The following is a 26,261-nucleotide window of genomic DNA, read 5'->3' on the forward strand; positions in this document are numbered from 1 at the left end:
TATATAAACTATATCTAACATATTTTACACATTATCTTATCTATCCTCAATGTACAGTATGGGTTTACAGAGAGGTGTGACCATGAAAAGGTTGAGAACCACTGTGTTAGACAATAAAAAGCTAAAAAAAACCTAATGTCAATTGAACACACCATCAAGTAATAGGCGACCTATTTTAATGTTTGTCTTGATTTGTCCTTTTATTAAATGCATATCAAAACTCACCTTTTCTAATTGGCTACAAATGGATTTGTCAGAGCATTTATCAGACTCTTTCATCGGTGTGTTCTCCAACCAATTAGCTTTCGTTAACCGACTTGGCCTTGCAATTTATCCAAGTGTCAAGGTGTCAAATACTGGACATCGGTGGCATCAAAACTCCTTTTTTCCACTCCCTAGTAAATATAAAGGCTTATTAATCAGCACATCTTCTCAAAATGTCCCTCTGTTAATGGTCTGTATATTAAGATCTTTGCAGGCTGGTTAATTGCCAGGCCTACCACTGTTTGCTGCATATTAATTACCTATTAGCCTTTTGCACAATGCATTAAGACTTTGGATAGACACCCTGCCACTGTTAGCAGTAATGATCTCCGCATCCGCAATGAGACATCGCAGTCAAGCATGTCGAAATTGAATGCATTTGAGACGCAGCAAGGCCAAAGTGCACTTGAGTGATCTGATTTTAAATCTCATGCTGACTGTTTCACTTTGAAGCATTGTGAGATCATATTTAGCATCTGTCAATGTTTGGTGGCACGTTTTTAGGGGTTGATTGACGGATACTTAAGGATTCAGGGAGAAGTGAATGTTTGGAGATGGTTAATGCCTGAGGGAGTTAAGATGTAATGGAGCAGATCTCAATTGGCCTGACACGGTTGACTAGTAGGGTGGTTGGCTGGATCTGTATACATTTAAAATTGCCGCATATGACCTTAGATCAGCAAGTAAGAAGTCATTAAGCAGAAGTGTTTATCTCAACTGGCTTGCTAGAGTTCTTCTAGCATACCGTGACGTTAAAGGCAACATGAAACATCTTTGGCAACCCTTTGTACATCTAAAACGGGATGTTTCACAGGATAATAAAACAGGATATTTAATGTAGGTCAGGACTTGATTTTATCCGTGATGAATGGATCACAAAAAGTGGATTTTCCATAAAAGAATGAAGCCGCACCTGAATGTGGGTTTGCAGTGGATTTTGAAAGATTTCTGTTTTCCTGAAACAGCATCATGATCCATTTTTGTGGAACCTGAAGGTTTAACCTCTTAAGCATCTTTTTTTCATTTTTTCAATTCACCTTGATTACAATGATATTCAGTGCCAATAAATGATGTTAACTTTTATTTTATTTTTAGAAAGGCTGCAATTCAACTGAAATTCATAACTTTTTTTGATAACATAGCGTTTTTTTTACTTTTTTTAAACAAAAAAAATAATAAAAATCATTGTTCAGATTCAGAACCAAACATGTTCATGTTGACTTTAAGTCTGGTGAATAAGGGAGCGATATGAATGATTCCCAAATTATTCACAATCATATTTATAAAAATGGCATATAAGCAAGGTAATAAGAGAACAAATGAACATACTGAAATCTGTTTCTAGTTTCATATCGGCTACACACAGATTTGCCATGACATATTGGCATATTGACATATTGATGACTGAGTTACCACCCAGCTGAAGAGCAATAAAAGTGTGTGTGTGTGTCAGATTTGAAGGAGGTTGGTGACAGTGATGAATCGTGCTTGTAAGCAGGTCTCACAGAAGGCTGAGCTATTGAGAGTTAACACACTGGGGAGCTGGTCTATGTGTGTGTGTGTGTGTGTGTGTGTGTGTCCTATGTCTTTTCAGTCATGCAGGTGCTTGTTTTCTTAAAATCTGCCAAGATTATGTTCATAAAGATAGCTGGGTATCTCTAGCTGATTTCTTTTCAAATATCAATTCAAATATTAATTTATAATGAATACAAATAAAAAATAATACAAAAATATTAATAAAAACATAATTTATTTGTATAACACGGTTATAGGAATCCCAGTGTCTCTCATGATTTACACACTAAAGTGTTTTTTACTCTGAACCCCTTTTTAGTTTGCATAAAAATGCATAAAAGTGAAGCGTATATTAAAACAATGTTGTGCAAAGAATGCTCAGCACATATCTGACATTTGTGTATCAACAACACAAACATTAAAACAAATAAGAACATTAAGCACACACAATGCCTTATATAAAAACAACCAATGTTTTATCAATCTAGTTTAACTGTTAATAAATAATATATCACTTGACCATGTAATTTTCTGTTATCCTGAGTTGCATCTGGAACTCTCTGCTTTGTTGTTTTGCCACTGTTGTTAACAGGCCTGTCATAAATGATGAAAACAAATCAATAAAAGCATGCTGTGATAAAAACATGATGATGTTTTCAGAAATCAGAAATCAATACAAAGACACTCAAATGCTTCCAAAGCTGTTCATATATGCAAAATCAATAAGCAGAATGAAATTGACCAAAAAGCTTTTTGGCTATATGACGAGGTGTAATATAGGATCTAATATTGCATGACAAGATTCTGTGGAAGTGAATCAGCCAATGCAAGACAATGAGTTAATTACATTTACATCTGTGCATTTTGTAAACACTATATTCAGTGCACTCATTCATGATGCATTTTATCAGTTTTTGTGTTCTCTGGAGTTGAACCCATGGCCTTGGCATTGTTAATGCGCTTCAAGACCAGTTGAGCTACCAGAACAGGGGTATTGCAAGTAAAGAGGTCTACGCACAAAAATAAATACACAAAACCATATTCATCCCAATTGGCCCTGCATTAGCTGTTTTGTAAACTAAATGCATATTTCTTTCTAATCTTTGAAGAAGCATTTGCCTATTTCATGAAATAATTTAATTAAATATGCAATTCAAGATATTTTCAAGTCAAGCATTGGAAAAAAAATGCATACTTGTCTTCTGACTTCATTATGTAGATAAACTGTTGAATAATCCTGTCATGTCAGTCCTGTTCATTTAATATAGACTTTTATGGCCGAACGATTACACACCAGCCCCGAGTGTAATGCAATCAGCAGCTCCTACAAGCCCCATTAGTGCCGCCCAGCTTCAGTCCTTTATTTAATCAAAACTTGTTTGGTCGAGATGGGCTTTTATATCATAAAGTTGCATGTCATTGGTGATTATGATGCGTGGAGTGAAGTGTGAAAGATGTATTTTGCCATGTTGTAATGTGTATTTGTAGGCATCTCTTCTAAATTGATCATGGTCAGAGGACAAATTGTTTAATAAAGTGCTTCGTAAGAGCTGACAAGAGGCATTTCACACTGAATCAAGTCTCTGAGAGGAATTTCCTCAAAATATGAATCAGCTGGGTACGTTTGTATTATTATGTTCAATGATAACAATGTTTTGGGGTTCATGCATGAAACAAAAGTGTTTTTATAAATTCTTCCACTCTTACATAAATTGTTGTATTCCGCTTGTATTTATCTGTTTGTCCAACCTATACAAGCAGGGGAGTGTTTAGAAAGCCTTAAATTTACATTTATGCATTTGCGTGATGCTTTCATCCAAAGTGACCAGTACATTCTAGCAAACAGACATTCTTTATCAGTTTGTTTGTTATCTGGCACAATCTTCGGAACACAGTGCTGTACGAATTTGGAATCTGGTTGGTCATAATCTCTTGCAGTTTGTGTTTACCTTTGCTAGCTGTGCATGAATTATACACCCAAACCTTGCCTTTAATATATATATATATACAGTATATATATATATATTAGGGCTGTCAAACGATTAATCGTGATTAATCGCATCCAAAATAAAAGTTTATGTTTACGTAATTAATGTCGGTATACTGTGTTAATTAATTTTGTATTTATGAACACATACACATAATTGCATTTATTTTAGAAAAATATAAAATATAACAATAAATAAACGTTTATTTAGAATTTAAATTATTGGTAAATATAAATTAATACATTTAAATATTTCCTAAACATATAGACAAGTATGTGTATGTTTTGTGTTATACAAAATTAATATGCACTGTACACAGATATATATTATGTAAACACAAACTTTTATTCTGGATGCGATTAATCGCGATTAATCGTTTGACAGTCCTTATCTATATATACAGTATATATACCATATATATATTGATCAGACAGGGCACATAAAACTTTTTCATTTTCCGATATTTTTGGTACACCAACAACCCCAGTATAATTATTCGTTCATATTCATTGTATGAGAAACATACATTTTGTGTTACATGGTAATCTTTTTTGGAACAACAAGAATGTGATTAAATAATGATGAATTTTCATTTCTTTGCTAAACTTATCCTTTGAAGGGATACTCAACCCATAAAGGAAAGTTCTGTCATAAATTATGCCCCCCAACATTTTTCTAAATCTTTCGTAGTGTTCAACAGAACAAAGAAATTTATACAGGTTTGGAACAAACGGGGGGGGGGGGGGCGGTTACTTCATGACAGAATTTTTATATTTGGGAAGCGTAGCCCTCTAACAGTGGCGATCGGTGCCTCCTCACCAGGGGAAGCAGGAAGTCAAAATACGTGTTCAGCGCTTCACGTGAAACTATGTGCATCACGCATCATGTCAAAATACGTGCCTGCTGCACATGCGTCGAAAGGGTTTATGATAAAAGAGACGCTCGCATTCAGTAGACACTGCGTTAACACTTAACTCTGATTGCACATGAGACTAAGCGAGTATCTAGCAAACGTGAGTGTCTCTTTTATTGAAAACCCTTTCGACGTGTCTGCAGCAGGCACATATTTTGACATGACGTGCCACACACATGATGGGCTATACATGTTTTGCCGAGCTTCGCATTACTGCTTCCCCTGAAGAGGAGTCACGGATAACCACTGCCCTCTAAGCAGTATAGACGGTTTCATCTTAACAACATAAACACACGTTACTGCACATGTACACTTTTGTGACCCCCAACTGAACAAAAGTATGCAAAAGAAGCTTTAAGTGCTTGTCTGAATTGGCTACATGGAATATAACTATTTTGTTTACATCTAAATATATATTTCCTTATCACACATATACGTAGATCTACATACTGTATATACCTTTACACACATGCACACACACTATTGAATCGCTTTGACCACTCTGCCATAGATGGTGTTTTAAAGCCATTTGGATAATCATAATACCGTGAGCCTCTACATTAAAGTAGTTTGCATCCTTTTGAAAGCAGGACACAGGTTAATAGTAAATGCAGGGTCAAACCAAGCTGTGTATAATTTGAAGTGAATCTGTATTATCAAGCACAGCTCTAAAAATACTTTAAGGCATATGCAGTTATAAAGGAACAATTTAAGGCAACATGAGTCATGTATAACACAAATTCTGAAATACGGGATGCAAAGCAATGAGCTTTGCAAAGCTTTTCTTACTCGCATAAAACACTGTATTCACATCATTAGATCCTATTTACAGTACCTTAGAAATATATTTCACTATGAATCTATACTCATATACATAACATAGTACTTGTAACATGTAAACATGCAATCCAGGCCATGCAAATAGAACATCATTGTGCATCAAAATGATCTATTTACAGCTGCAAACAGAGTCGGCTCGGTTGAGCAATTCTCGTCTGGAGGCCACGGCTTTGGCACCCTGGAAGAACAGACATGCAAGTCATACAGATAAGAGAGTGATGAACCGCTTTGTGGTGTTTTTAGGTCAGGTGATTTGGCAACAGATGGAGAGGACATTGACATTGAGAAACGGAAAAATTGAATTATGAGTTTTTCTCTTATAATCATAGATGTTCCTACACCTGCCAACATGTAAGGTTATAAAAATGCCTTCAAGAGTTTTCTTTAGCTGGGTAAAATTCATAAAATATCTACTATTTTTTTACCCTAATGTCGACCTGTAAACACTTAAAACTGGTGTTCTGTCAGCTTATTCTTAAAGTGATACGTCACCCAAAAATGAAAATTCTGTCATCATTTACTCGCCTTCGAGTTGTTCCATATGTGTATACATTTCTTTGTTCTGATGAACACAGAGAAAGATATTTGGAATAATGCTTATAACCAAACAGATCTAAACACCCATTGACTAGAAGGAAAAATTACTTTAGCATTTTTTTTGTTCTGTTGAACACAAAAGAAGACATTTTGAAGAATGTAAGACAGCAAACACTTCTGGGGCACTTTTGACCACCATTGTGTTTTCCTACTATGGTAGTCAATGGGTGTTGAGATCTGTTTGGTTATAAGCATTCTTCCAAATATCTTTATCTGTGTTCATCAGAACAAAGAAATGTATACAGATTTGGAACAACTCGAAGGTAAGTAAATGATGACAGAATTTTCATTTTCAACTCTTATATGTTAACAAGACATCAAAACTGGAGAAAACCCATATTAATCAAAAATATGCCTTAAATTTAACAAGTTAAATGCTGAGTGAAATAAATATAGTATTGCACATTACTGCCCGTCTATTCACAAGCCTGGTTTGTTCTCAGTGTGGGTTGAATTCACACTGCACCTCTGCTGTCTGCCTCTTAGTGCACACCAGGGAAGCTGTAATTAATGTCTTTGTGTGCACTTTGGACTGCCGAGGCCATTGATAATCTATCTCTCTCTTTCTCTCCATGGCAATGCATTATCTAAATGTATTTCACGCTGACAGCGTGTTTGCGGTGCATAAGCACCTGTCCTGAATCGAGAAGCATTTAAGTAGTTACAAATACAAAACACACCGTTCCATTTTAGGGACACTTTGCTTTAATGCTTTTAACGGTGATTTTTCAACTCTCACTCACAGTATTATGTTAAAACAAAAATATTAAAAAAATAGCCAAAAAAGTCATTATTTACTCGTGTCCTTCCAAGTTGTATGACTTTATCTATTAGTGCTTTCTTCACTCTTCAAGTCACATTGGCCAAAATGCCTAAATGTTAATGTTGTATATCTTCCTTGCACATGGAGAAATTAGGAGAAAATTGAATGTTTACAACTCAGTAAAAGCATGTGCCCAAGTGCAGTCAAGCTCCAAAAATGAGAAATAAAATAATATAAAAAAAGTAAAAAGTAGACTTTACGACTCGTGATGCATGATATTCCAGAGGTTTTGTAAATTTAATTGGTTAGTAAAGCACAGCTTAAAGGGATTTAAACACAAATGCAAGTGTGCATGTTAAGGTAAAGGGAATGATTATTGTTGAATATTGGCTTCGGTTGTTTCTTAAATAAAGCTATCAGAAGAATTCAGAAGATTTATTTGCATTTTTATGTGTACTGTAATCCTGCAGCGCAATTGGTAGAGCATTGTGTTAGCACTACAAAGGTCGTGGGTTTGATTCTCCTTGAACACACAAATAAATGTATGGTGTAACGAAAATTAAACATGGTTTAAAACCCCAAAACAATGGTTTTACTACAGTTGAAAAAAAGGTTACTGTTGTAAAACGTCTCGGTTACCTTAAACCATAGTTAAAACATGGTTACTATAGTAAAACCATGGGTCGGCCAATTGTAATCCATGCACCAAAAAACGATGGTTACTGCACTTTTATCACAAAAAAACATGGTTAATTTCCTTAAGGGTTTGGGTAAAAGCATCTGCTTAATACTCTAGTTCATGAGTAGAGCTAAAACGTGGACATTTCAATTACTAAAAAAATGTAGGTTAAAATAAGGCAATGTTGTGCACTCATTTTGAGTCGATTGCAAGAATTAAAACAGGAAGCACTGAGTGTTGAAAGCATAAGTAATCTATTGATATAAGTGCCTGCTCTTTTTAATGAAGCTGTTCAATGTTTGACTTTAATGACTAGATTTTCTCATTAGCTCAGAACAAGTAGTACCAAAGCACTGATCGATTGTATTAGTAATCACCTCTGCATTGTGCTTGATATCTGTTTTCTCTGCAGTGTGTAAGCCAGGCTTTTACCGATCAGCTCTTCAGACCAAAAGTTGCAGTAAATGTCCCCCCAGAAGTTTCACCATGGTTGAGGCATCTACTTCCTGTCAGTGTGAAAAGGGATACTACAGGACCGACTCTGACCCTGCCAACATGGCCTGCACAAGTAAATATAGACCTTCTATTCTGTATTTCTATCAAGATTCCCATTAGCATTAATATGAAAAAGAATTCACAACCTAAACACATTTCCAAGTGAAAGAGATTTAAAAAAAAACATTTAGCACGAAGACTTGGTCCTTTCAAATTAGAACTTATAGAGAAAAGTGGTCTGAAATTGGATAGTGGTAACAGGTGGACTGAAAACAAGGTATGAAAGTATGAAGAAAATAGGATGAATTTTTTAAACCTTTTTAAATTATGTAATTTTGCAGAGCCCCCTTCTGCCCCACGTAACGCCATTTCCAATGTAAATGAGACCAGTGTCTTCCTGGAGTGGAGTGCTCCGGAGGAGACGGGAGGGAGGAAGGACATCAACTACAACATCTTGTGCAAGAAGATCAGCACAGACCTGGGTCACTATGAGTCATGCGGCAGTCATGTGCGATACCTTCCCCAACGTACAGGCCTGAAAAATACTTCTGTCATGGTTGTTGACCTTATGGCTCACACTAACTACACGTTTGAGGTGGAAGCTTTGAATGGGGTTTCAGAACTAACTGCCCCTTTGCGCCAATACGTCTCGCTAAATGTCACCACCAACCAAGCAGGTGAGCAGATTTTTCATTTAAAATCGTTCTCATTACATAAAGATCAACAAAGAGTTTCAGACAGAATGAAATGGTAATTGTATTGCATGGCAAGGGATTTTTCATAGGACAGGATTTGTAAAACCTGAAAAATTGGCAATGTATGATTTAAATATGTTTTCCTAAAAGTTAATTGCTATTTAAGTACAGATTTATTAAATTAATATAGATATTATAAATCGGATCATTTGGCCTTGGAATGGTTCAAGACAGTACGGTTTTGTTCTGAGTAGGACAAATTTCAAACGCAAAGTCTCAAGCATCAACCTTCTTGGTCTTAATCCAATTGCTATCTAAGAGAAACAATTAATAGATTAAAGAAATCCCATTTATTCTTTCTATTGAATTTTCTTATCAGATAATATAATTGGCTATTTTTTCTCCCATATGACTTTCATCAGAAAATGAAGTAATTTCAGAGGTGCATGTGATTATTTAATTGTTATGAAAGTTCAAACATATTTTCATTTATCTAGAGTATATTTTACTGATCGCACACAATAAAACCAAATACATTTATTAAGAAAGCAAATGGGGTCAGATTCCTTTTTATAATCCCTTGTTATGAAAGCTTGAAAATATTTTTTTTTCATATTTTTGTGAAAAAGATGGTCTTTTCTATGAAACCTACATAAACAACTAAATTTAGTAAATGATTTGCCAGTAAAGTGATTCAAATAATTTGTAATAAAAAATTAAGTCTCATGCTGTTTTGCTTTAACAGTAAATGTATTTTGTTGTATTTGATATTTAGACATTTTAATTGTATTTATTTATTTGCACAGCAATGCAATTATGCATACATTTTGTTACAGTTTTTATAGTTCCCATGTAACCTCTGTGAGTCACATAAATGTACATCGCCCTAAATCCTTTTCGATACAGTGGCACCTCTCCTGACTGCTATTGACTTTACATTAAGCTAATAATGACCTTAATGGATACTGAAGCGTAATCTGCTTTATCTGAAAGAGGGTCTGTAATTGCTTGGGATTGCCCAGAGACTGCAGGGAGGTACTCTGTCTGTAGTGTGTGTGTCATGGAAATGTTTGTGTTGATAAGGCACTTTTGAAATGAGGGATTTTGCGTGAGGTTCCACCAGAATACTGAATGCTTTGCCTCTACGACCGTGATAATCCATTTGGTCGATGTGTCAAGTGGCGGTCATGTTTTATGTGAACTGGATGGTTGGAGGCTAACCGTGGAGTTTGGCTGGAGTTCTTAGACCAGGCGTGCTCGCTAACGTGCTTGACTTTCTAGAACTAGAATCAGTGTTAAAACATTGAGGTGAAATACAAGATCCCCTTGTGTCGGATGAGTGAAAATTACTTTCTCATTGTCTTACTTTTATATTTTCTTGTTTAAAGTGCTCATGTACGACATGCCTATACTGTAGATTTTAGGTTGGCACTTTATTGATGACAAACAGTAGGTCATTCCTACTATACTGTAGTACTTTTGGCCTTATGTTAAAATATTGGTTAAATCTATTTGCATTTATATATTTAGCAGATGCTTTTATCCCAAAACAGTTACTTTGCAAGTGAATATATTTTGTCAAGAATGTATTGCTGATAACAAACTAGAGATGATTTTTTTTACGCCAAATACATCAAATATCCTAAAGTATGGAGCAGTACTGTGCACTTACAGACCTGCATCGCTGTGCTGCTACAACCAGCACAGGTGTTACAGCTGCTGTTGGGGCCAAAACATTTGTTTCCACTTTCCCATTTGCGTAATCCATTATCCTCCGAGGGCTTATTTATGTAACCTTTACGTTCGATTGCCGCATTCTAATTTAGGGAGAAATATTTAACATAATATTTGCACCTATTTCCGTGCCAATATGTCTCAGTCACAATGGCTCCGCAGATGCGTTTAAGAGGCATACAGAAACAGTCTTAGGGTGCTTATTTATTTCACTGGGGCTGTGAGGGTACAGTATTTTCCCCTCGAAGAGATAACTTCAACATCTGCTCAGCTCATTAAGTTACCATCAGATCAACAGAGGAATTATGCTCTTTAAAACACTATTAATTACGACAAGCAAAATTATCGTTTTTGCGGTGCAGGATGGGCTGCCTCAACAAAGCTTGTGTTCGGAAAGCAAGCATGCTAACGCACAACTTTACAAAGATGCAGATGATATAAAATCTGTTTTTACTTTAGAAGTGGTATGATTTTTAGAACCGGGACAAGATTATGGAGGTTGATCAAATGCTTGCTAATTTCCAGCGTTTTCCAGCAAGCTGGATTTCAAAACAAACTGAATAGTTTGCAGGTGCAAGTGATTATCGCTTTGCATTGGCATGTCTGTGAAGTGCTTTCTCTGATAAATGTCGACAGACTTGCGAGTGGAGGCATTTGTGAGGCTGTTTTGTGGAATTATGTTGTGAGCGTTAGCTATTTTCTCATTGAGAGCCAAGTATGACGTTTCGGTCTAAAAAGAGTTTTGACACTAAGTATTCTCAAACCCTCTTAGCAAATCTCTTTTGGCAAATGGCTGTGAACACTTGTACTTTACTAAACTCAGAGCATCCGTTAGTGGATCATTTAACTTGAAAGAGGCTTAGCAGATGGTGACCTGATCGGTCATATTTATAAGTCACTTATCAGCATTTGTTCATCAGTTATATAGTGACTCATATGTGAAACATGTTCAAGTGTAAAGCAGGTTGTAGCTTCTTAAAAATATTAAATTAGGTGGTAAAAAAAACCATAGTGTCCAAAAATGTACCATTGTCTGACCATAGTAACATGAAGGGGCGGTTTCCCAGACAGGGCTTAAGCCTAGTCCCAGACTAATTTAAATGTTAGAGGTGCCTTAATTGAAAACAACTTTCACTGACATAACTTAAAATATAACAGTGTGATTGTTTTGTCTCAAGATGCCCACCAGTAATGTTTTTTTTTGTAAAGTCTGTTTTTTAAAACGACTTAAATAACCTAATTTAACCAAGCCCTAGTCCTGGTTTAAACTAATCCCTGTCCGGGAAACAGCCCCAAAATGTTTTAACTTTGGTTATACAATCTGAGAAAAAAAAGGTTTCTACATTTTTGCTATTATATAACTATGGTACAGTTTCCTAAGGGTTGACGCGTAAATTGGTAATTAAAAAAAAAGAAGTCCCTTTCTTCATAAGGGACACAACATGAAGATTAATTTCTGTCTTTTAAAGGAAAGAACTGCAATAGCGCTGCAATAGGACAGGACTGCAATACCAAAAAATCAGGAGCAAGTGTAAATCTCGGCATCTGTGGTCTTGTAGAGAGACATATGTTGTATATGAAAGGGCAGATGTGTTTGGAAGATACTTTAGAGTATATTTTATAGCTCGTAGTTCTAAGCCCACGCCTCTGGCTGCCACAGGAATCTTTTGGCAGGAGCTATATCTCAGGCCTAGATTTGGCCAATGGGTCGCTCAGCTCTGCCAGGGCTTTTTCATCTTGTTCCCCAGCAGGGCTCCCAAAACAACACTTGTTTACAAACACGCAGCCTTTCGAGATCTTCATGTTGGCTGTCATTCGGGGCCGGCACGAAGGAGATGACCTTTCTTACCCAGATGAAACCATGCCTGGCATGCTAACTTCAAATAAATGACATGCAAGTATTTGCTTGGTAGATTTCACAGAGACAAAAAAACTAATATTGCCTGCAGTCGCTGTGACATCACCAGGAAGTGATTCGTTCTTTTTTATGCCGCTCATGCTAAGCTGGTTACTTGTTCAACAGCTGCGATTATGTAGGCGAAAGACTGCATGATAAAGACCAAAATAGTTTGCTTACACAAGTTCGGTGTGGAAGGAGTGATATTTCTTGCTGTTCTGCATTTGCAGTTCCACGGCTGGCACAGATATCAAAAGTTTCCGAGTTAGCAGATTCTCACACTAGATGAAGGCAACACTTCCCATTTGGAGGCATTAATCAGGGTGCTATCATCACACTTCCTCTGACACATTTCCTGGAGAATGCTGGTATTCCATCTGTTAATGAACTGAGAGCTGGCGCTTTGATGAGACCTTTGCACTGGGGGTTTTCATTGGTGACAAGTGTTGAGGACTTTATTACCACTGCATTTTATACATTTATCACAGTATTTGTTCTGTAACTTACACAGTAGTGTTATGTTTTTATAATGGCTGTTGGAAGGGACGCGCTATAAAATCAGAATCAGAATCAGAATCAGAAGAGCTTTATTGCCAAGTGTGCTTGCACACACAAGGAATTTTCTTTGGTGTTGGAAGCTTCTAGTACAGACATTTAACACAATGACAATACAATATAATACGATTTACAGTCTAAAAGATTCTAAATTGTGCATATATAAAATAAAGACTATTTTACAGAAAATGGGGGATAATAACATATAAGAGACATTGTACCGGGTAGTATATAGTAGAATAAACATATTAACAGATTGTATGTACACTTGTGCAAATGGATAATTTAGTAAGTAGAGGTAGTGTTATATACATGTATACATAAGATGTAGATATAATAAGGCACAGTAGTGCACACTATAGGAGTAGTGGAAGTGGAATATTGCTCTTAAGGAGCAGTTATCTGTTTAGGAGGGAGATTGCCTGGGGGAAGAAGCTGCTTCTGTGTCTGGAAGTCCTGGTGTTTGGTGCTCTAAAGCGCCGGCCAGAGGGCAGCAGATCAAAGAGTTTGTGTGCTGGGTGTGTGGAGTCAATGATGATTTTTCTTGCCCTGTTTTTCACTCTGGAATCGTACAGGTCCTGAAGTGTGGGCAGAGGAGCACCAATAATTTTCTCAGCACTACGAACTGTCCGTTGTAGTCTTCGTAGGTCTGATTTGGTGGCCGAGCCATACCAAACAGTAATTGAAGTGCACAGAACAGATTCGATGACCACTGAGTAGAACTGGGTCAGTAGCTCCTGTGGTAGGTTGAACTTCCTCAATTGACGGAGGAAGTATAACCTCTGCTGGGCCTTCTTTACAATGGAGTCTATGTGGGACTCCCACTTCAGGTCCTGAGAGATGGTGGAGCCCAGGAACCTGAATGACTCCACAGTATCCACAGTGCTGTCCAGGATGGTGAGGGGAGGAAGTGATGGAGGGTTCCTTCTGAAATCCACTATCATCTCCACTGTCTTGAATGCATTCAGCTCTAGGTTGTTTTGACTACACCAGGCAGCCAGCTGAGCAACCTCCTTTCTGTAGGCAGATTCATCACCGTCTTGAATAAGGCCAATGACTGTGGTGTCATCTGCAAACTTCAGGAGTTTGACAGAAGGGTCTGTAGAGGTGCATTCGTTTGTGTAGAGTGAATATAGCAGTGGAGAAAGAACACATCCTTGAGGAGCTCCGGTGCTGATGGTACATGTGCTGGATTTAAATTTTCCCAACCTCACTAGCTGCTGCCTGTTCGACAGGAAGTTAATAATCCACTGACAGGTAGAGGTTGGCACAGAGAGCTGGGTAAGCTTGGGCAGGAGGAGGTCTGGGATTATGGTGTTGAAGGCCGAGCTGAAGTCTACAAACAGGATCCTGACGTAAGTCCCTGGTCTGTCTAGGTGTTGTAGGATGTAATGCAGTCCCATGTTTACTGCATCGTCCACAGACCTGTTTGCTCGGTAAGCAAACTGGAGGGGATCAAGAAGTGGTCTGGTGATGTCCTTCAGGTGGGCCAGTACAAGTCTCTCAAATGACTTCATGACCACAGATGTTAAAGCAACAGGCCTGTAGTCATTAAGTCCAGATATTTTGGGTTTCTTCTGTACAGGGATGATGGTGGAGCGTTTGAAGCATGAAGGGACTTCACACTGCTCCAAAGATCTGTTAAAAATATTAGTGAAGATGGGCGACAGCTGCTCCGCACAGACTTTCAGGCAGGAGGGTGAGACATTGTCTGGGCCTGGTGCTTTTCTGATCTTTTGTTTGCGGAAAAGCTGGCAAACATCCTCTTCGCAGATCTTAAGTGCAGGTTGAATGTCAAGAGGAGGTGTTAATGGTATAGCAGAGATAGGGTCAGGGCGGGTGTGAAGGGTGAGACTCTGCATTTCAAAACGACAATAGAAGTCGTTCAGGTCGTCAGCCAGTCGTTGATTACCCATAGACTGAGGGGATGATGGCTTGTAGTTGGTAATGTCTTTCAGGCCTTTCCACACTGATGCAGGGTCGTTGGCTGAAAACTGGTTCTTCAGCTTTTCAGAGTAGCTTCTCTTAGCTGCTCTTATCTCCTTTGTCAGTGTGTTTTTGGCCTGATTATACAAGACTTTGTCCCCACTTCTGTAAGCATCTTCTTTGGCCTGACGAAGCTGTCTCAGTTTCATTGTAAACCATGGTTTGTCATTGTTGTATGTTAAGCGAGTCCTGGTGGGAATACACATGTCCTCACAGAAGCTGATGTAGGATGTCACTGTGTCAGTTAACTCATCCAGATCAGTGGCTGCAGCTTCAAAGACACTCCAATCCGTGCAGTCGAAACAGGCTTGTAATAAACACCATCAGGAACTATCGCACGTATTAGGTTGTCCACAGTTTATAAAAGACTTAATTAACCTAAAAATAGGGCTGTGAAATTTCACACAGAGGAAATTTTGGCTCTAGTTTTGTGTTCTGTTTTTAGCTCCATACATTCACATTTGCGCATTTGGCTGACATTTTTATTCACACATTGTTGTGTTGGTTCTCTGAAGATCGAACCCGTTATATCTGTGTTGCTAACGCAATGTTGTACCAGTTGAGCTTTTGAAACACTCATTATTTTCTACACTGATTCTAAAACAAAATCAGTGGAATTATTTTGTCCCATATAGCCCCCTCTTACAGAGGTAATTTATTTGCCTTATTAAAGAAAAACAATAATGAACTCATGGATAACTTTATTTTCTGTTCATAACAACAGCTCTGTCCTCCAGACAAAACGTGGCCAGTGTGAAAGCACAACCTGTTCATGGTCAAACCCAGCTCACAGTGTCTGTGAATACACCTTCCAGGTGTGTGCCGGGGTATAGGATGTTTAAATTAGAGTGACGTATCAAGATGCAGTTATTTGCCGGATAGTGGGAATATAAAGTGGGACTTTTTAATATTATTCATGAGAATAAACTGTAACACTTTACAATAAGGTGCCATTTGTTAACAATTAGTTATGCATTAGCTAACATGAACTAACAGTGAACAATACTTCTACAGCATTTATTAATCTTAGTTCAGTGGTTCTCAACAAGGGGGCCGTAGCCCACAAGCGGGCCCCAGGTGACTTCCAAGGGGCGCTCAAGATGACTTGAGGCCCGGTCAGATTGCGGGAGATGCGAAAAAGCGCAACGAATACCCGACGAACCAAGTTTTCATATCAACGACGAAACGAATGCTCGCTTTCTTCTATTTGATGCCCGCACGGTAGCTGTCGCTGATGGAGAATACATTTCACGCCTAAACATTAGGTGATGCTGAACCGCTATTCAGGCTTCGGCTGCTGAGAAGAAGAAAGGCTTAAAGCTTAGCGCGTAGCAATACAGGCTACTAGTACTGTTTGCTTTACGTACTTACAACAGCAGAACAAGAAATGGATTTCTCCAGCAGAAGCGAAGATGAGTTTATTGTTTTTTGCCTGAATGAGCAAAGGATGAGAAAAAGACGATATTGGGTTCACCCTATTCTTGAGAAGAGAGAAGAGCACGGGGAGTTTAATAGATTGATCCAGGAGTTAAAGTTGTACCACGATCGTTTTCATTGTTACTTCAGGACGATGGTCTGGGGGTTAATTAGTTACCAAATTGCATTTGCATTGCAGCTGTACTATTTAAACAGTTGTAAAATATGTGTACACTTGACTTGATGTTTGTTAACATGTTCCTGTGCTTTCTACCTACAAGCAAAACTGCTTAGTTATTGTATATAAAGAAAAATAAAAATAAAGAAATTTGAAGAAACTGATTGTATTTGATGACTTTTACTAGTACCGCCAATATATTGTTAATATCCCATACTACAACATAACATGTGAATTGTATTCATATGAAAGATTATATATATATATATATATATATATAATTAGTTTACAGTATATATACGGTTTATACTTATTTGAATGCCGTGCTCTCCACGATTATGATTGGTTGAATGGTAAGGTTGAATCTGATTGGCTAAAGAGTACGACAACCCACGTGGGAGGGGTTGCGCTGCCAGGAGAGTCTCAAAAAACACACACATCCAAGGTGATTCACACATGAGTGACGATTTGCACATTCACATAACACGATAAACGTGTACATTTTAAACTTTTGAAATATTTGTGCACAGTCGTATGTTTGCGAAACGTACTTTATGAGAAAATAATTTTGTTTTGTATATTTATAAATGTATATTTATACTTTGTGCACGTAAATTAGATTTTAGATTTAGATTTAATTTATTGTCATTGCACATGTACATGTACAAGACAACGAAATGTGACCTCTGCATTTAACCCATCCAGAGAGTTGAACACACGCACAGCAAGTGGTGAACACACGTACCCCCGGAGCAGTGGGCAGCTATCAATGCAGCGCCCGGGGAGCAAGTAGGGGTCAGGTGCCTTGCTCAAGGGCACCTCAGTTGTTACCCGCCGGCCCTGGGAATCGAACCGGCAACCTTCTGGTCACGAGTCCCACTCTGTTTACGCATGTGTGTATCTTGTTTTAGGCGTGAATAATTAATGAGACTAAAATCGCTCCATATTCGCGGTCTATATGAAAGGCTTCATAAGAATCTATTGTTTTTGTTCTAGAACGTTATCGCGACGAACATTCGCTCCGAATATTCGCAGCCAATCTGAACGGGCCTTAAGAAGTGTGTTAAAATACATTTAAAAAAAATTAAAAACTAAAATATTTCTTATTATTTAGTCATTTCTATAATGAGTAAATGATTTAATATCAAGCTCTAAAATATTTATTGGGTAAAAATTTAGTTTTATGAGTGGGAGGGGGGACTTTGAATATTCTAAAATACAGTGGGGGGCCTTGGAGTCGAAAAGGTTGAGAACACCTGTCTTAGTTTATGTTAATTTTACCATTTACTAAAACATTTTTAAAATCAAACATTGTCAATGTTAAAATGAGTAAATGCACCATGAACTAATATAAATAACTGTACTGACATGAAGTAACTTTAACAAGGATTAATAAACGCTAAAAAACTATATTGTTGATTGTTAGTTCATGTTAGTTAATGCATTTACTACTTTTAAAAAATAACACCGTATTGTAAAGTGTTACCGAACAAACAATTCTTTAATTAAATCAATGATATAAAAATAAATCATTGGTCTACAGAAGTATCCAGAAACATACTTTATAAGCATACAAACTTTTCCACGAATGCTGAATGTCCTTTCTAGCACCCTTGAAGCAATACTTGCTTTGCGTTATAAATTGCAGTCTGACATATACTGTAATGCAGAAAGTAGGGATGCTCCGATCGATCGGCCACAGAGCGGTATCGGCCGATAATCACATTTTATGACTCGATCGGTACTCACTAACTTGGCCGATCTGACAAACCGATCGCAACTTGATGACGTCACTGTGTGAGGACGTACATGTGATTTATGAGCGGTGTATGACTGCCGCACTGGTGATGACTGCAGGAAAGAGCGAGCGAGCAGAGAGCCCGTGCATTCATTCATGTCTCCAACCTGGGTGTAACTTCATTCTGTGTTGCGCAGACCGATCGACATGTGACATGCAGGCACCACGGGAGCAGACTGTATGCTTTTAAAATCACTCGCGGAATGGTGAACTGTCTGCGCAGCACCGAATAAAGTCGAACATGCCAAGTATCTGTCTCTATCCCTCGCACATATGAATCAAAAGCAACTGACACAATGACAAAAGATTGGAAGACCAAATCCATGTTGCACGTGGCGCATTCTGAGAATATTTTTACCTGAATTACAGCTGGGTGTGAGTTGTGTTCAAAGACAGGTTGCCTTTTTTTCTCTGACAAGCACACGACACAGGTGACATAAAGCAAACTTTTAATAAACGAATATAAATCCAATCCAATTATAAAGTGGTTTCCTGTTACTTCTTTTACTATGTCTGATTAACACACAGCGCGTACTAAATGTTTGGTAATGTCCGATTCGTCACATGACGACTAATTTGAACGGATTCATTTAAACGAAGGGTTAAAATAACTGATAGGCTTTGTCAAACACTGACTGATTTGATGGATTCAGATAGTGAGTCTCTTTAGTTCACTCAAAACACCTCAGAATGTAATTGTGCTTTGGCCATTTAGCAAGAGTGTTTAGTAAGATTTATTCTAAATAATCCCAGTTTATTTGTAATATTAGTAAATTACCCATAAAATAATTTAGTTTAGACAGAAGCCAGAACAAAGCACTAGTTATTTAACTGTAAAGTGAATTTTATTGTATGTGGTCAAAATAAGAACTGTAATATTTAATAATAGATGGGAAATAATAGTTTACTTTTAAATGCCCTCATATGATTATATCAAAATAATGATCAGGTCTGTCAAATGAAAAGGCCAGTGGGAAAATTGATTCAGCAAAGAGGGCAAAAAAGAACATTGAGAGTGACAGGTAATATCTGTGTCAAATCATTTCATAGTCAATATACAGTATACTGTAATATACTGTCATTTGGAGGTTGTAACACTCGATAATAACTAAATAAAATAAGGAATCAAATGTTCCTTTGCATTTATTTTGGATTGATTGTCACTACTGGGCTCGTGGTTCCCAGTACAGTTCCCAAGAGTAGGGTACCTTTAACCCAAGACATTTTTGACCCAGGAAAATCACGTCATCACTTTATCTGAAAAACGGTGAACAGTGATCAGAGAGCTTACATGTCAGTTATACAGGTATACTGTAAAGCTTGAAGCATTGGAATCGGTCTCGGCCGATCATGATGAAATCGGTACTCGTTCTCGGCTGCAAAAATCCTGATCGGAGCATCCCTAGCAGAAAGCACTACAGAGCATTTTTATTCACCTGAATAGAGTATCTTTTGGGTGTAAGTTGCAGCGACTTTATATTTTTGAACATACGTATATTTACCATGGCTTTAAACAAAGTTTATCCAAACAGAATTTAGAGTCGTATTCAGCTTTTATAAATAGTTTTTACCTGAACGCATGTTTTGAAAATTTCGTTAGACTCTGAAACCTGCAGAGCATTCTGTAGGTGTTGATTCCATGTGGGCCTGGTTGTATTAGCATTGTTTCATGACTGTTTTGTTAAAAGACCCCCTGCTCATGTTTTTGTTTCATGCTATTACCAATATAGATCAAAATTCCCTAGGCTGACCTTAAGGATTATTGAGAATCAATAACTCAAAGCACCGCATCTCCCACTTGACTGAAATCCAAACATTTAACAGGCTGCCAGACCGTTTAAGTGGCCCATCCACCCTACACAATACTGCTCTTTTCCTGTTGGCCTGCAGATCAGGTTGCCTAGTATACCGTTTCAGGCTTTTAAGATAGGAATGATTACAGTTTTGTTTGGGCAAAAAGGATACAGTTACTCTTTGTTTGGCAAAGAGAGGATGAAAAAACAGACTTTCTCCTTTTCTATCGTGGGCTTCTATTGAGCTATTGGATCAGCGCCTGAGGGATCGTCCAGAGAACTTAAATGCTCTTTATCTCATGGACACAGTCTGACACTTCTGTTCAAGAATATGAAGCCGGGTTTGATTTCAGCGTTCCACATATAGAGAGATAGGGTCTTTTTATTTGCTCTCATATAGGTGACACCAAACAGCCTTACGGGAGGAAAGAGAATAAGCAAACCTTTCATTCAAACAAAAGTTTTGAGCTCTAGAAAGGAAAATATTTCGGTTTAGATTTAACCTTGAAATTCATAAAGAACCATATGGGGCAAATATTATGCCGTGTCTACACTGGACACGACGCGACAAAAGACAATAGAACGCATTAGAACCCATTATAATTAAACATTTTGTCCACACTGAATGCGGTTCGACATGACAATCCCATTAGAACAAGCCTGTAGCGGCATTTTACTAGTCTCAGCCTCAGACGTCATGCCCACGGACCGTTGGCTGAACATCTGATGCATAAGGCACACTTTTATGGAAACACTTCAGCACGTTCGAAGTCGTCATCTGATTGGTTGAATTTCACAGGATTTCCCGGAGACGTGGGTGTCATGTTCTTTAACGGTCTGCCTGGAAACAGCGCGAAGCCGTCTGACCTAAGAAGTAAGCTGTTGTGTTTACAACGGTTGCTATAAGAATTCATCACGATCGACTAAACGCTTAATTCTTAAAAGTATGTGGTTCATGGCATAAATTTATAATCATATGGTTGCAGTTAACTTTTGACACGTTTGTGAATTTACACCGGTCTGTTACTGTGGGGACATTTCCACTCCTCTAAACATGACGCAGCAAAAAACGAAACGTGATTGGTTGCTTTACCCGTCAGTCATATGGCCTCTTGGGCGGGCCTTGCCAAAGAAAGCGGCGATAAGTTCATGCGAGACTACTGTCTTACCAATTTTGATTTAAATGTCCAGTGTATGAAATGTAGCGTCATCTAGCGATGAGGTTGTGTTAGTACGTATGCATATTGTGTGTGTGGAGTGTTTTGTATGTGGGTATGTCTGTCTTCTGTGTTTTCACCTTTTTCTTGTTTTTACAGGTACAACTTTAATTGTTTTGCTTATAGTCAATATGTCTTATGTACAGCTGCTTTGTAACAATGAAAATTGTAAAAAGTGCTATATAAATAAAGTTGATTTGAGTTGAGTTGAGGTTGCAAATTGCAACGGAGGGCATACTCCTTCCCTCCCTTTCAAAGCACCAAGGAGGCTGACATAGGGCTAAGATTGTCACGTTTTCACTTTTTTGCCAACGGTGATAACATATGGATAGCATAAGAAATGCACTCTGTAGAGCAGTATGTCCGTTTAGGGCTACTGTAGAAACAACATGCAAATTCCATGTAAGGGGACCCGCGGTGTATGTAGATAGAAATAGCTCATTCTAAGGTAATAAAAACATAACGCTTCATTATGTAAGGTCTTTATACACCTCTGAAGCCATAGTTATGTATATTAAATAGCATTTTTGTAAATAGATCCTCCAAAAAATTACACACAGCACCTTTGAACAAACTCTGAACACAATATTTAGCATGTATAAGTTGTCCGTTTGTGCTTTGGACATAAACGTTGTGTCTCGCTAAGCTTTTTAAGGAGATGTGTGCTATTACACCAGTCCCGTGTAGACATTTACTTTACATTTACGCATTTGGCAGACGCTTTAATCCAAAGCGACTTACATTATTTATCCTATACATTTGTTTCTAAGTATGTGCAATCCCCTGGGATCGAACCCACGACCTTGGCATTGTTAGCTCCAACATGTTTTATGGCTAAATGATATGCTGTATAAAAAAATCATTTTGTTTGAGAGCGGTGTAATGTCTAGACTTTTATGGGAATGAGGTAAATCAAGATGTATTTCAGCAACAAACTTTCGTTGGCAGTAATTAGGTTCTATAAATGTTAAAGGATGGCATTGCCTGAATCCATGTTCAAAGCAATTTCTCAAAGCAAAGATAAAAGACCTGCTCTGTGTGATTGTGTCTAGCACTGAAGTTTAGAATATTTCATATTTATGAACTTCCATTTCCCTGAAAGGAATAAAGTACATTAAAGTAATCCTCACAATGTGATATCTTCATTTAATTAATAACAGCTAAGGGGATGGACTTATAAAAAATTGTCTCAAGCATATAGACTTGGTAACTTGCAAATGGTGATTACAGGACATTGCATCAGGACTTTGCTGCATCACGCAATAATATATATTTTCTGCTTGATTTAAAGTGAAAATTGAATGTAACTATTGTGTTCCCAGCTCCGTCTCCTATAACTGTGGTAAAGAAAGGCAAAACATCAAAGAACAGCATCGCCGTGTCCTGGCAGGAACCTGACCGAACTAATGGCATCATATTGGAGTACGAGATCAAGTATTTTGAGAAGGTACTGCAGATGACCATGCATAATAAAAACATGCACAATAATTATAATAGTAAAATATATTAATAACAACAATAATAATGCTAATGTATTTAATGTAATGTGTTTTTAATAGCCTATTTCATAATAATATATTATATGTGGCATGTTAAAAATGTAAAAAAAAACATGGTTGTACAAGTACAAAGAACATGTAGGAATATCAAATTAAGTGACGTCACTAGCATCAGACCCTTTGGGGGCCGTCTCAGCAGACCACCCCACTGGCGACAACCCTCACAAAGCTTGAAACCAAACCCTTCTCTGATCTCCATTTCTGGTTCCTCCTCACCTTTCAGCATTTCCCGGGCTGCTTTGTTGAGCCATTTAAAGACAGAATACCAATGAAAACGAACCTTAGCTCCTCATGACCTCAGTGTTCGGGACCGGTCTGGGAAACACTGATATGAGGCACTTAGAAACAGAAAAGCTATGATGACCCACACCCGCTCATATGAAAGCTAATGGACAGACCACTTAACACAGGGCTTTAAAACAAAAGTAATGAAGAATGCGAAACCAATCCTCTCCACTGGCCACAACACGCACACACATTTTGAAAACACTCTCATGGGGTATGAGGACTTTATCTCATTCTTTCTTTCTCATGAATTTTGTCCTTCATTTCTAACTGTGGCCAAACAGGATCAGGAAACCAGCTACACCATTGTCAAGTCAAAGGAGACGGGCGCTATGGTGGATGGTCTCAAGCCATCTTCGGTGTACATCTTTCAAATCAGAGCACGTACTTCCGCAGGCTACGGAGGATTCAGTCGTCGCTTTGAGTTTGAAACCAGCCCTTATTGTAAGTACATGGCGAAACATATTAATGCACATTAAAAACAGATGTAAGTTGTGATTGGATGCGCCACGTTGATCCCCTGTGATCGCACATCAGGTGAATTCTATATTAATATGCCACAGTAATTACAAATCACATAAGCAGCATAAGGCCAAAAATATGCACAAATACTGATGCAAAAGTTTGAGTAAAGCATTGCGAGCATGGGTTTATCTTATTGTTGTTGATTGTTGTTGTTGTTGTATTATTATTGTTATTATTATTATGGTAGTAGTTTTAAATTACTCAAACTTAAAAAATATTGCATCACCATGATGGTAGTTTGTCTAAAGGAACTAGATATATTAAAGACATTTTACCCTATCCCTGTCATGGCTCTGCTTCCTTAGTCATGTTTTTCTTGGTCCTGTAGCAGAGCCATGACAAAGTCTTTGGTTATGTGTGGAGAGAAACATATCATTGTCAAACGGACAATAATATGTTTCTCTCCACACATAACCAAAGACTTTGTCATGGCTCTGCTACAGGACCAAGAAAAACATGACTAAGGAAGCAGAGCCATGACAATCCCCTGCGACAATACTGAAAATTGCATATTGTCGCTGTCGGACTGAAACCTCAATAATTTAATAACTAAACACTGTGTTGTCAAAGTTGACAAGCTCTTTTCAATACATCTTATTTGTTAAATATTTGCCAAACTTTCAGACAAACATGAAGGGTGACCAATAGTAATGATTTATGAACAAAATTAAAATAATAGACACAAAAATAAAAGACACAATAGTAAATAAAAGATTCAGACACAAGGTTTGAGGTCAACAGTGGCAATATGCTCCTGCAGTGTGTTATAAAATTGTGGTTTGATGCAATTCGGAATAATGTGTGAAATGCATGGGTGTCGGAAGCACAAAAAATGTGGGTGGGTCCTCCTCCATAAAAACCTTGAGTAAAAACGGCACTGGATTGGTGATATCTTAAGTGGTGTGTAGAGAAAACGCCTGAGTATAATTTTGACGCTATTATTAACGCAGGTTCGAATCCACCTTTTGCCAAACTCACTCTTCTTCATTTTCACATCACAAATCAGACCGTACAGGCATTTATTTTTCCAAAAAATGAAGGAAATATTTGAGAAATGGTTATTTTTATTTTATTATTATCGTTTAATAAGAAAAGTGTATGCTAAAATGCGAAATGGAGTTTAATGTATCAAGCATTCCTCAAGTGGAATGGATTTAATTGATGGAGCTCTACCGGCACTAAATGAGAGACACTAATAAAGTGATTGGGTCCAGTATCATTGGTCTTAAAAAGTGGGTGGGTCCTGTCCGAAATGTATCTGCTTGCATTCTTGTATTTCCATATAGAGTCTGCTAGACTAATAAACTGTATTTAGGCAAAAAAAGTTATCAAATGGTACACAAGTGTTTGAAGTGACTCTCCATAACCTTCTCCCATTTATGTTCTAGCAGTAGCGGCGTCCAGTGAGCAGGGTCAGGTGCCAATCATCGCTGTAGCTGTTACTGTGGGCATAATCCTCACTGCACTGGTCTCAGGTTTCCTGATGAGTGGCAGGTAAAAACTGACAGCATGATATGTTAAATGATAAATCTGTATTTTAAAACATTTTTGATTATGTCTTAAATTATATAAGTAAATCTACATTTCAAACAAAATGTTTATGTTTGTTTGAATAGCTAATTTGGCTCATCCAAATAGAATTTAGATATACTGTATAACGTAATGGCTATAATATATTATTATACTTTTGATATTCCTGTGCTAAAGCTTAAATATTATATATACATGTGTGTGTGTGTATATATATATATATATATATGTATATATATATAAACATATTATATATATACACAAATATAAAAATAAATAAAAAGACGGTAAAAGCTTTATACACTGTTTGAATGTAATTGTATATTCATATATTATTAATGACTTATGAGACTCAGTTTTTTGAAGTAACGACAAGAGGTGCAGAAAATGTACTTTCCTCATCATTATTTTTTGTTTACGATACCACCACTATATATAAATCAGACATGAGATCATGACAAATCAATTTAGCTCTCGTCTTTGAGCTATAGCTGAAGTGCCTCGTAGAGGGAATTATAGGCATATCTACAGTTTTGTTCATTGCTCACAGTTCTACATTGGGAAATTACAGGCCTGCTTGCATATTAATGTAAACAACGGCACCAAACACAATAGCAGAGCACACAAGGAGCCAACAACAATATCCTGTTTAATACACGCTGTCCTATTTTGCATCTCAGACAGAAACATGTTAAAATGAGACAGTAATGCAGGCCCACTGAGATCCACAGTACGTATCTATAATAAACAGTGTGCAATTTACTGGAATTATTTGGAATGCACGATAGGTGTAGATTAGGGTTGTCACGGTACCATAAACATGTCTTACGGTACTATACCAGCTGAAGTATCTCGATACCAAGTAGTATCACGATGCTGTGCCATGTTCATAATTCAAATCTATACAAAAAACACAGATTTAGATGAAACATTTTGTATTTACTATAGTAAACTGTATTATACTTTGCACTATAATATTTTGTTGTATTAATTGTACTAATTGGTTAACTTGTAGCAAATACTGTAGTTTATTTATGTT

General features: G+C 37.4%; 1 protein-coding gene across 2 annotated transcripts in view; it reads left to right on the top strand.

The window, feature by feature from the left end:
- The window catches only part of LOC130545956 (ephrin type-A receptor 5), an 81,556-nt gene that overhangs the window by 31,195 nt on the left and 24,100 nt on the right, over nucleotides 1–26,261 (top strand). The window contains exons 4-8 of one of the 2 annotated variants that reach the window (XM_057320892.1): nucleotides 7,972–8,127; nucleotides 8,396–8,731; nucleotides 22,646–22,770; nucleotides 23,452–23,611; nucleotides 25,081–25,186. In XM_057320892.1, coding sequence (XP_057176875.1) covers nucleotides 7,972–8,127; nucleotides 8,396–8,731; nucleotides 22,646–22,770; nucleotides 23,452–23,611; nucleotides 25,081–25,186 — 883 coding nt within the window. The remainder of the gene's footprint in view (nucleotides 1–7,971; nucleotides 8,128–8,395; nucleotides 8,732–22,645; nucleotides 22,771–23,451; nucleotides 23,612–25,080; nucleotides 25,187–26,261) is intronic. The other variant, XM_057320893.1, reaches the window with a different exon arrangement.

Source organism: Triplophysa rosa, linkage group LG22, assembly GCF_024868665.1.
Source record: "Triplophysa rosa linkage group LG22, Trosa_1v2, whole genome shotgun sequence".
In the NCBI taxonomy this organism is placed as follows: domain Eukaryota; kingdom Metazoa; phylum Chordata; class Actinopteri; order Cypriniformes; family Nemacheilidae; genus Triplophysa; species Triplophysa rosa.